The 11,301-nt window shown below is 38.0% G+C and overlaps 1 protein-coding gene across 1 annotated transcript; it reads right to left on the reverse strand.

Moving 5' to 3' along the window:
- Window positions 1-697: 697 nt before the first annotated feature.
- On the reverse strand, window positions 698-6,655 carry LOC124265273 (dorsal-ventral patterning tolloid-like protein 1). Its single transcript, XM_046700063.1, has 5 exons — window positions 6,532-6,655; window positions 5,364-5,447; window positions 4,816-5,055; window positions 3,026-3,123; window positions 698-834 (listed from the first exon to the last, which is right to left on the reverse strand). Exons 2-4 carry the CDS (start codon window positions 5,422-5,424, stop codon window positions 3,026-3,028), a joined length of 399 nt encoding a protein of 132 aa, XP_046556019.1. The 5' UTR covers window positions 5,425-5,447; window positions 6,532-6,655; the 3' UTR covers window positions 698-834.
- Between the last annotated feature and the right edge of the window lie 4,646 nt (window positions 6,656-11,301).

Below are 11,301 nucleotides of genomic sequence, written 5' to 3' on the forward strand. Positions count from 1 at the left end.
AAACAAATAAGTAATTTGTACTAGAGGGATAGAAAAATTATTATGGACAAAGAGAAGAATTTAAGAAAGTGTGTTTAGATAAATGATAAGGTCGATATGTAGATAGAGGGATAGAGATATGTATGTGTTCAAAGAGAGAGGTGTATGTAAGGCATACATTTAGAGAATGTAAGGATAGAGGTATGTACTAACCAAGAAGGGACTGTATGGATAGAGGGATAGAAGTATATATGCATTAACGAAGGAAAGAATGTATGGATAGAGGATTACAAGCATGCATGTTTAAACGAAGAAAGGAATTATGGATAGAGTCATAGAATAATGAAATGACTGAGGGGTAATACGTATGAAAAGATAAGAGAATAGTATGTTAATAAACCCAAGAGAACAATATGTTGATAAAAGAAAACCAATATTTGGATAAAGGGAAAATAATGAATAATATAGGAAGGTGTAATGAATAGAGTACGAAAGGTTTGTGGAAGAACAAGCGGTAAAGATAGAAGAGCATATTGCATGGATGCAGAAAAACAATACATGACTGCTAGATTACACTGTTTTGTAGAAATAGTGTCCATAAAGGGATCCTGAATTATCCTGGCATGTGGTCACCAATGGTCAGTCGACAACGTTGATAAAGTATTGTTTGATTGTTTCACCAATCTGAAGTACACGATTGAAAAAACGACAGTAAGAATAAATTCAAAGTATTTTAATACTCGGATTCGAATCAGAGCTGCTGCAAATCGATCGCCTTGCGATAGCATGACGCAACTTCCCTCCTCCAATTTGTCAATTGGAAATCATCATGAAATAAGCTCGATCGAAAGAGTACTGAAAGGAAAGTATTGATAGAATGTTAATATCTGATATTTTAAGAGATGAGAAAACAGGAGAAGTACTTACGGATAAAGGATTATGAAAGTAAAGTATGTATGTATGGAGGACGTAAACAATACATCTAAGAGGGAGTAAAGAACGTATGTATAGAAGAACAGAATAGTGTATGGATAGTGGCGACAAGGATACTGCGTGTAAAGGAAATAATAATGTAAAGATAGAGAATTACATAATGTATGTTTAGAGGACGTAAAGAATTTATGAAGAGAAGTAATTATAAAGGTATGTACGGATAGAGAAACATTAAAAAGTATGAGTAGTGGACGAAAAGAATACATTTATGCACAGAGGAATATATATATGGGGCGGTGGGGTAGCCTAATGGTTAAAGCGTTGGCTCGTCACGCCGAAGACCCGAGTTCGAATCCCCACATGGGTACAATGTGTGAAGCCCATTTCTGGTGTCCCCCGCCGTGATGTTGCTGGAATATTGCTAAAAGCGGCGTAAAACCAAACTCAGTCAGTATATATATAGATATTAAGACAGAAATATAAGCATGTAAGATAAGTACATGTGATGTTTGTATATAAAGAGTGAGTCAATGAGTTGGGTTTTACGTCGCTTTTAAGCAATATTCCAGCAATATCACGGTGGGGGACACCAGAAATGGGCTTCACACATTGTACCCATGTGGGGATTCGAACCCGGGTCTTCAGCGTGACGAGCGAACGTTTTAGCCATTAGGCTACCCCACCGCCCCTTCTATATAAAGAGAACGAAATTAGTGTGTGTATAGAAGAACAAAGGAGAGGGTAAGAAATGAATAAAGAAATAAAGATTGTAATATAGAAGAATACAGAACAGCACAGAGTTAATACATTTGAAGAAAAAGGTCAGGAGGTATTTACATCAAAGAAAGTGCATATTGGAATAAAACGATTGTATGGAAAACAATTTTGGAAAGGGGAATTTCAGAATAAATGATGGCGGAAGGAAGGAACATGTGAACGGGGGAAAAACAAACGTTTGGGTCGAGGGAGGAAAGAATTCTCAATAAACCAACGTCACAACAAACTTTGTTTCATCATCAACATACATGCATGTCCCCATACATAATAAACAAAAACAAGCATAGGTAATCATCGGCCACGCATCTTCGAAACAAAAGAGTTCAATTATGTACACTTAATTGTCAAATAACACTCGACACAAAGAAAAATGACCAGTTGGCTATTCCAACATCTGGTACTGTCTGAGGTATTTTAGGAAGCTTCATTCAGCTTTTTGTTGTTGTTTGATTTGTCTGTTGTTTAACGCCACACTCAGCAATATCCCAGCTATATGGTGGCGGTCTGTATATAATCGAGACAGGACCAGACAAGCCAGTGATTCATAGCATGAGCATCTTTGCAATTACAATACCATGACGTGTGTCATCCAAGTATTACAAGGGGGTACGCGCAGTAGTTGGAACAGAGAAACAAATGCACGTGCGGTGCGTGATGAGCGTTAACTTAGACTACCGTAGAAACCAACCCTTCTTGTTCTCGGGGTTTCATTCAAATGTGCTTACCCCCTTGTAATACAAACCAATAATAGCGATTTGAAACTATGATCGTTTGTTAAACAACTTTTATCCTAAGTTGAATAAAATTCTGAGATTTAAATGTCCAATTGGCAAGGTAAATTTATGAGGATTTGCAATCTTAATACCACTTTATTGGATTTACTTTTTGTTTCAAGTGAAATCACCGGTACGTTTTCACTGCAAACAGACTATAGGGGACTGAATGTAGGCTTAAAGGCAGAAAACAACGGATCGCAGTGGAAGAGAAGACTCTATTGAAAGAGGTCAAAGTAGAATATGGAACTAGAAGAGAAATATATGAATAGAGGACTGGGGAATAGTATTGACAGATGAAAAAGGATGCTTAGAAAAGGTAAGGTAAGGAGTGAATGGGTGCAGCTTTACGTCGCTTTTAGTAATATTCCAGCAACATCACGGCGGGGACACCAGATATGGGCTTCACCCAGTGTACCCATGTGGGGAATCGAACCCGGGTCTTCGGCGTAAGGTACGAACGCTTTAACCACTAGGCTGCCCCACCATCCTGGGAGGTAAAGAAAGTATGGAAAGATAAAGGAGCTGAAAACAGTGCGTGTGGATACTGTGTGTCTACTTACCTATTGTTTAACAAATTCATAATGCGCCTTGAAACCCTTTCGGGTCTCACTGTTGTCGGAGTGGAAGTCAATAATGAGACCCCCGACGACGTCAGGCACTGAAAAGAAGATGGTACATAGTCAATCGTTAACCGTGTTTCCCAGGCATAATACCCACTATTCTACTGAGCCATCAGTTAACGAACCACACAGTGGGAGAACTACTGACGTCAAACACTTGTCTACCTACAAACATACTGCATGGGGTCCAACTGTAAATCTAGACAAGACAAATATTCGGGTAATTAGAAGCGATGGACGTCTATGGAAACGAGCATGGTTTTATAAAGGTAACAAGGTCTTAACAGCGTATTCATGCAGGTATCTTGGAATAATTTTCTCATCTGTGGGTAAAATGTATATATATACTCATGGAAACGAATAAGGGAACACATGAAAGTACAAGTGTTTGCCCCCACAGTGCAATACATACCTTGTGAAGAAACCTGGAAAAGAATAAAGGAACACTTGTAGTTTCATGGGTTCCCTTATTTGTTTCCATAAGTATATATTCAGGATCGATCATTAAGAGGAACACGAGCGCTATAGGAAACCATCCGTCATCTGTATAAAGTAGGTTGGTTCTCCCTTCCGTGTTTTTAAAGATATTTGACACACAAATACAGACCTTTCTATATATATATATATATATTATATGGCTCTTAGGTGTAGTATCTAAACAGATTTGACAAGATTGAAACTGTTCATTGCAAGATATTTCTCAACGTTGGTCCCAAGACATCGGATGTAGTTGTATAAGGTTAATGTAGTTGTATATAAAAGCAGTTTTTCGCTGTGTAAAATATACTGACTTAAACTTACCGCAATGCGCAATGATATAAATTCCTATTATATGCTTATGTACTACGATAAATATGGGTATGCATCTGTTGAATGCACTTAATAAATTTAGTATTCACATGAATTTGGATTCCTGTGGGTTGTCCAGTGTAATGGAGATAAATTTATTTAAACAAGTTGCAACCGATATGGATCATCATTCTTGGAACAGTACTATAGAAAACAGCACGAGACGCAAACTAAAATAGACAGTTGAAAAGCCTAAGTGAGTAGTATTTCATCCGTTTAATGGATAGAAAACAGTGCATTATGTTTATTAGACTGAGGACGGGATTATTAAGGTAGAAAGTTAACAAGAGGAGATGGCTGATGTTAGATGTAAGTTTACATTGGAAAGCTGGAGATTGAAGATGAATTTAAGACATTTCTATCTGCCTAAAATGCATTATTATAACCTTAATATGTGTACATTTAGAATATTTCTGTCTTCGAACGATGAGACGTTACCGAGAAAAGTATGTAGATGTCTATCCCACAGTTATGAAATGAGACACAATTTGATAAATATTGGAATGATTTAATGTAATTCATGTTCGAAGTCATGTACTACTGTAAGATGCACATATGCATCTCTGTATATAGACAAGTGGCCTTCATGCGGTTTTAAGATTTGACTTGACGTAACAGTTAGTCTGTCCGACATGAGGGACAAGGGGCAGCTTATCATGACCGACAATAGAAATGCAGTAGAAGTATTTGCGACACCATGTTAGGAAATGATGCCATCTGCAGGTATGTCTTCATTTCCAGTCACACTCAACGTAACGCGTTTTTGAGGACCACAATACCATTATTTTTGTCTTTATTATTAACCAATATGTGTCTCAAAAGCATGTCGTAAGGATAACTTAGACACAGATCTAAACAACCAGTCGCTTACGAGAGATTACCTCTGATTGTCATGGGTGATGTTCCACAGTATTTCTTATGGATCACTTTGATGTAATCGAAGCAGTGTGGAGAAGATCCCTCGATGTCCATCGCTTCAATGGTCAGGACTAGAGTATAAGGTTGGTCTATCACTGGTAGGTCGAGCTCCCAGATCCCTTCGTAGTTCTTGGAGTAGTTCTTGGGGTAGTTTGGGGTGTTCAGGTACCCATGCAACTCTCCCATTTTATCCACATGTGTATCTAAAAAACAACTTCTCTTTTCCTTCAGCTGGTAAATATACTTGATCGGTATTTAACTTAGGAGATAAACATACTGTGTTGGAAAATCAGAGATATATAACGTGATTATATACCTCTGAACTACTCTAATTAACCAATCACAATCCAGTAATTACTGAAGTGATTGTAGAATTGCATGTCGCACATATTATGGAGTATTCCTTAATAACGGCTTATATATTCATTGAATTCGAATCCAACATATAGTTTTTCTTTGCACTTGAATATTTAAGAAATTTTATTTTGTAGTAAATAAATGGATTACTCACCCATGGCATATTCTTGGACAGCTCCCAAGAGGAGGCATACGACGATTGCGTTCACATTCATTTCTTGAAAAATCCACAGGTTTGCTGAATACGAATGACACGACCAGATTTACTATCGTAATGTTTTAACCTCTAGTATATTCTGCTAGTGCAATATTTCGTGGATACCTTAAAAACATACAATCTAATTTCGCTGACTGCTAAGCTCACTTTAGTTAATTTAAGCTAAACACAGACTGTCTGGCCACTTAAACATGTGTTGGCAAAGCGAAAAACATATTTACAGATACGGCATTAACAAATTCAGAACTTCATCATTTGTACACTGACCTATTTATCTTATGAGCATGTCTTTAACAAATTAACTTACATGACTATTTAGGAATGAGACGTTAGAACGATAAGAGAGTAACCCATGAGATACGAATGATTATGGAAAATATGTTGAGTGAATATATTCTGAGTTCCATTTTTTTGAATATATTCTGAGTTCCATTTATTAAGAATAACAGGTCTTAGTAATCAACGTTCAACAAAGTGGTAATCTCGTTTCAGAAAGGTCATGTAGGAATGCGCTCAATGACAAAGTGAGATCTGAAACAAAAAAGTAAATCAAATAAAGTTAAATTAAGATTGCGAATCCTCATGATTTTACCTTGCCAACTGAACTCTTAAATCTCAGAATTTTATTCAACTTATGATAAAAGTTGTTTAACAAACGATCATAGTTTCCAATCGCTATTATTGGTTTGTATTACAAGGGGTTACGCGCAGTAGTTGGAATAGTGAAACAAATGCACGTGCGGTTCGTGATGAGCATTAACTTAGACTACCGTAGAAACCAACCATTTTTGTTGTCGGGGTTTCATTTAATGTGCATACCCCCTTGTAATACAAACCAATAATAGCGATTTGAAATTATGATCGTATGTTAAACAACTTTTATCCTAAGTTGAATAAAATTCTGAGATTTTAATGTTCAATTGGCAAGGTAAAGTTAAGAGGATTCGCAATCATAATTTCACATTATTTGATTTACTTTTTTGTTTAAAGTGAAATTCATCGGTACGTTTTCACTGCAAATAGACTATAGACGTATACTAGTAATTAAACCAATGTTATGTTTCTTATTAACAGCATATGTGAGCCTTTATGTACCAATAGTTACCTGTGGGTCTCCGCCACCAAGACGTGATTACAGCAAGGCGAAAGGGCTGCTTCTGATGACGAATATTTTCATGCACAGATGGTGTCGATAGGCATGACGGGAGTTTGGGCTCGTTCAGTGTGACACTATTGATTGTTTCAGAGAAGATTTGGTAAGGCTTGGAGTTTGAGCTTGAAGTGTTTACAAGTGTTTGGACCTGAAGTCTGTCATGTAAGTGTGTTCTCTGTGGTTGTGCAACTCTTTAAGAAGAATGTGTGTTGTGCAACTCTTGTGATAAATGTGTGTTTCCCAACTCTTGTGATGAATGTGTGTTCTGCATCTCTTACGAAGAATGTGTGTTCGGTGTGTTGTGCAACTCTTGTGATGAATGTGTGTTCTGTGTGTTTCCCAACTCATGTGATGAATGTATGTTCTGTGTGTTGCCCAATTCTTGCACGGAATGTGTGTTGCGCAACTCTTGCACGGAATGTGTTGCACAACTCTTGCACGGAATGTGTGTTGTGTGTGTTGCCCAACTCTTGCACGGAATGTGTGTTGCGCAACTCTTGCATGGAATATGTTCTCTGTGTTGCCCAACTCTTGCATGGAATGTGTGTTGCACAACTCTTGCACGGAATGTGTGTTGTGTGTGTTGCCCAACTCTTGTGATGAATGTGTTCTGCATCTCTTGCGAAGAATGTGTGTTGCACAACTCTTGCACGGAATGTGAGTTACGCAACTCTTGCATGGAACGTGTGTTGCTCAACTCTTGCATGGAATGTGTGTTGCAAAACTCTTGCACGGAATGTGTGTTGCGCAACTCTTGCATGGAATGTGTGTTGCACAACTCTTGCACGGAATGTGTTGCACAACTCTTGCACGGAATGTGTGTTGCACAACTCTTGCACGGAATGTGTGTTACGCAACTCTTGTGCAGAATGTGTGTTCTGTGTGTTCTACAACTCTTGTGATAATTGTGTGTTCTGTGTGTTGCCCAACTCTTGCACGGAATGTGTGTTGCCCAACTCTTGCACGGAATGTGTGTTGCCCAACTCTTGCACGGAATGTGTTCTCTGTGTGTTGCCCAACTCTTGCATGGAATGTGTGTTGCCCAACTCTAGCATGGAATGTGTGTTGCCCAACTCTTGCATGGAATGTGTGTTGCCCAACTCTTGCATGGAATGTGTGTTGCCCAACTCTTGCACGGAATGTGTTCTCTGTGTGTTGCCCAACTCTTGCACGGAATGTCTTCTCCGTGTGTTGCCCAACTCTTGCACAGAATGTGTTTTCTGTGTGTTGCCCAACTCTTGCACGGAATGTGTTCTCTGTGTTGTGCATGTCTTGTGATGAATGTGTGTTCTATGTTTTGTGCAACTCTTGCATGGAATGTGTGTTCTACTACTCTTGCGCGGAATGTGTGTTCTCTGTGTTGTGCAACTCTTGCACGGTATGTGTGTTGTGCAAGTCTTCCGAATAATGTGTGTTTTGTCTGTTGTGCAACTCTTGCGAAGAATGTGTGTGCTGTGTTGCGCGGAATGTGTTCTGCAACTCTTCTAAAGAATATGTGCTGTGTGTGTTCTACAAATCTTGCGAAAAATCTGTGTTCTGTGTGCTGTGCAACGTTTGCGCGGAATGTGTGTTGCCCAACTTTTGCGCGGAATGTGTGTTCTGTGTGTTTAGCATCTCTTGTAATGAATGTATGTTTTGTGTGTTGCCCAACTCCTGCGAAGAATGTGTGTTCTACAACTCTTGCGAACAATGAATGTGTGTACTACAACTCATGCGAAGAATGTGTGTTCTACAACTCTTGCGAAGAATGTGTGTTCTGTGTTGTGCAGTTCATGCGCGGAATGTGATTTCCATCACAAATCTACTAGAATTGGCATGCTTGTCCTTTACATGGCTGTCCGCAATTTGTTTCTGTGACTGGGACTGCTAGCACTAATTTGCAAGATGTTTATGCCGTAGCACGCTTTGGGGATATGCTAGAATCGCCAGATCTGTTCAGATACAGAGGAATAAATAATTACATTGATAATCCATATAATGTTATTACTATGATATGGGTTAATCAGGTAGTACATACTCCAGCTGTTATACGCATACATACATGGGAAAAGGTCAAGCACAACCCCTTCATTACTTTCATCACTACATGTCGCGACACTGCACGTATTATTGAAATATTGACTATGTGTAAATGATATATGTCAACACGTGTAACTTTGATAAATATCCATGATACCACCGATAGATCTTGTGTAGTTGTACAAGGACATTGTTTGTTCAGCCAGAACATTCCACCAGTCGAATGCCCAAGGTGTCCTCATATGCTTCAATAGACGCATTGGAAACAGTTAAAAACGTAGTGAAATAACAATACTTGCTATCGAATCATTTACATAACGCGTCGTTTGATAACCGTGCTTGGTTGGTGTATATCAATATAAGTATGTAACTCGGTACATACTTTCAGGGTTTCGGTAAGCGCTTTTCCTCTGCTTCAGTGCTAGGTAACCTTGGTTTGTTGAGCATGGATGGTTATATAGATAAATGTAGACTATTATTTCTCGGCAAGCTGTGCAACAGCAAGTGTAACTCTTCATTTAAGGATATTTTCTGTGTACATTTAGCCACCTTTCAAAATAGAACAGCTGTCTTACACAGTATATGAGACACACTTATTCAAACCAGTTTAAAATACAATCTCTTCAATTATCTTAGTGACTATCTCGATTTTGGAAGGTTTCCATGTAAATGGTCATGGCGAAGAATAACTATTAATTGCATAAATAAATCTGAAACTGAACGATGGGTTTCTCAAGTGTGTGTAAGGCAAGATATGAATAGATATCGCCTGACCCACAATTTCTTTGGTGTACATAGATTGTATTGTTTGATGTATTTTTACCCACAGTTTAAATATATTACAGTTTTGTGTACAAATCAGCTCATGGGGAAAATTCTCAAAACTATGTGAACTCTGCAAAAGATATTGTAATGATTATGACTGCCATGTAATTCTACACTGTGAACACTCTATGTACAGAAATAATTTCTTTTCAAAACTTATAGATCTCTTTGATGTGGATGTTTATGTACAAATAGAATTATTATCTGAAGATGAAATGTTATCACTATTTTCTGGGGGTGAACTACTAGTTACTAACGATATTGATGAAATGTCATGGAGATGTATGATTGTCCTCTTCTATAAATACCTATATTCCTTGCTTCCCTCACTAAACTGTGCATTCTAAACCTTTCACTTTTCTTTGTACATGTATATATGACTATATGAATGTGTTGTGAATATATTGCTGTGATTATGTTGCTGTAAATATTTCATGTACATGTTTATAATGATCTTCGGACTACAATCTGGAGGAAATAAAGAGATTCATTCATTCATTCATTCATTCATTCATTCATACAAATGCACGTGTCTATCATGAAATTAAAAAGGGAAACGATTTTTCTAAATGACTGTACCTGTTTTGTACGCGGTGTTTCTGTCTTCAGGTACATATGTCAGGTAGATAATTGTGGAAAAAAGTGAGTGAGTTTAGTTTTACACCGCACTCGGCAACATTCCAATCATATGGTGGCTGGAAGAAAGAGGAAGGGAGGGACACGTGTTACGTTTTGGTTTGGTTTGGTTTGTTGTTTAACGCCGCACTCAGCAATATTCCCGCTATATGGCGGCGGTCTGTAAATAATTCAGTCTGGGTCAGAAAATCCAATGATCAACATGAACATCGATCTACGCAATTGGGATACGATGACATGTGTCACCCGATCCCGTTAGTCGCCCCTTACGACAAGCATGGCTTGCTGAAGACCAATTCTAACCAGTATCATCATGGGACTACCAATGATTAATAACCTAAATATTTTCATATAAAACATTTGAACCATATCCTTTACATAATTTTCTGACATGTTTATGCTGACGAAGTTACATATCCATTGTGACAGGTGGTGGACGGATCTGGGCAGGTCACGTGTTGGCCAATGCGTCTTATAACGGTTCCATAGTCTTGTAATGGCGATACGTGGAAAAACGGCCGATGGCGTTGTTACGTTGAGCTACTGTCAGTCGTGGCATGTTTTCACTTGCTGTATAATAGTGACAACAGATAAAATGGGTGCCCATTGCCCAACAATTCATGTGGCACGTTCAATCCACGTCGGTGTGTTTGGGCGCCACGATTCCATGTGGTTGCATTGTAGCGTTGCCACTGTTTCGGCAAAGTTTTATTCTACCCTCACAAATCTTCCACGATACATTCAGACATAAGAAATTCATACTTGGTATCATTTCGTATGAATCTCAGTAAAGCAGATATTTCCTTCATTTCTACTTGTGCATCTGTTACTTCAACGTGTTATGCAAAATTACTGTGACAGAAATTCTCAAAAGACAGGAAAATGAAACATAGCTACATGAGAAATATCAGACAAAATGGTTTATTTATGACCAACTGATTTTAACAATGAATTCAACAATAAGAAACACTCTAAGAACTAAAAATAATGCATACATAACAAAAGACAAAACCCAAAGTTCCTTCCTTGACTTTGAGAGGTAGCTACATGAGAAATATCAGACAAAATGGTTTATTTATGACCAACTGATTTTAACAATGAATTCAACAATAAGAAACACTCTAAGAACTAAAAATAATGCATACATAACAAAAGACAAAACCCAAAGTTCCTTCCTTGACTTTGAGAGGTCAAGCTGATAAATTAAAACAAATTCTTTTTGATACAGTTGGGCCTCATAAA

The sequence above is a fragment of the Haliotis rubra genome, unplaced genomic scaffold (assembly GCF_003918875.1).
Source record: "Haliotis rubra isolate DU_JTF1 unplaced genomic scaffold, ASM391887v1 Scf97, whole genome shotgun sequence".
In the NCBI taxonomy this organism is placed as follows: Eukaryota; Metazoa; Mollusca; class Gastropoda; order Lepetellida; family Haliotidae; genus Haliotis; species Haliotis rubra.

Bases quoted from the DNA above. Each gene is read 5' to 3' on its own strand.
- LOC124265273 (XM_046700063.1), bottom strand. From the start codon at position 5,424: ATGAATGTGAACGCAATCGTCGTATGCCTCCTCTTGGGAGCTGTCCAA. The intron at 5,056-5,363 runs GTGAGTAATCCA...GTTGTTTTTTAG, and splicing joins TGTCCAAGAATATGCCATGG to ATACACATGTGGATAAAATG. The intron at 3,124-4,815 runs GTAATCTCTCGT...TCTTCTTTTCAG, and splicing joins ATCACCCATGACAATCAGAG to TGCCTGACGTCGTCGGGGGT.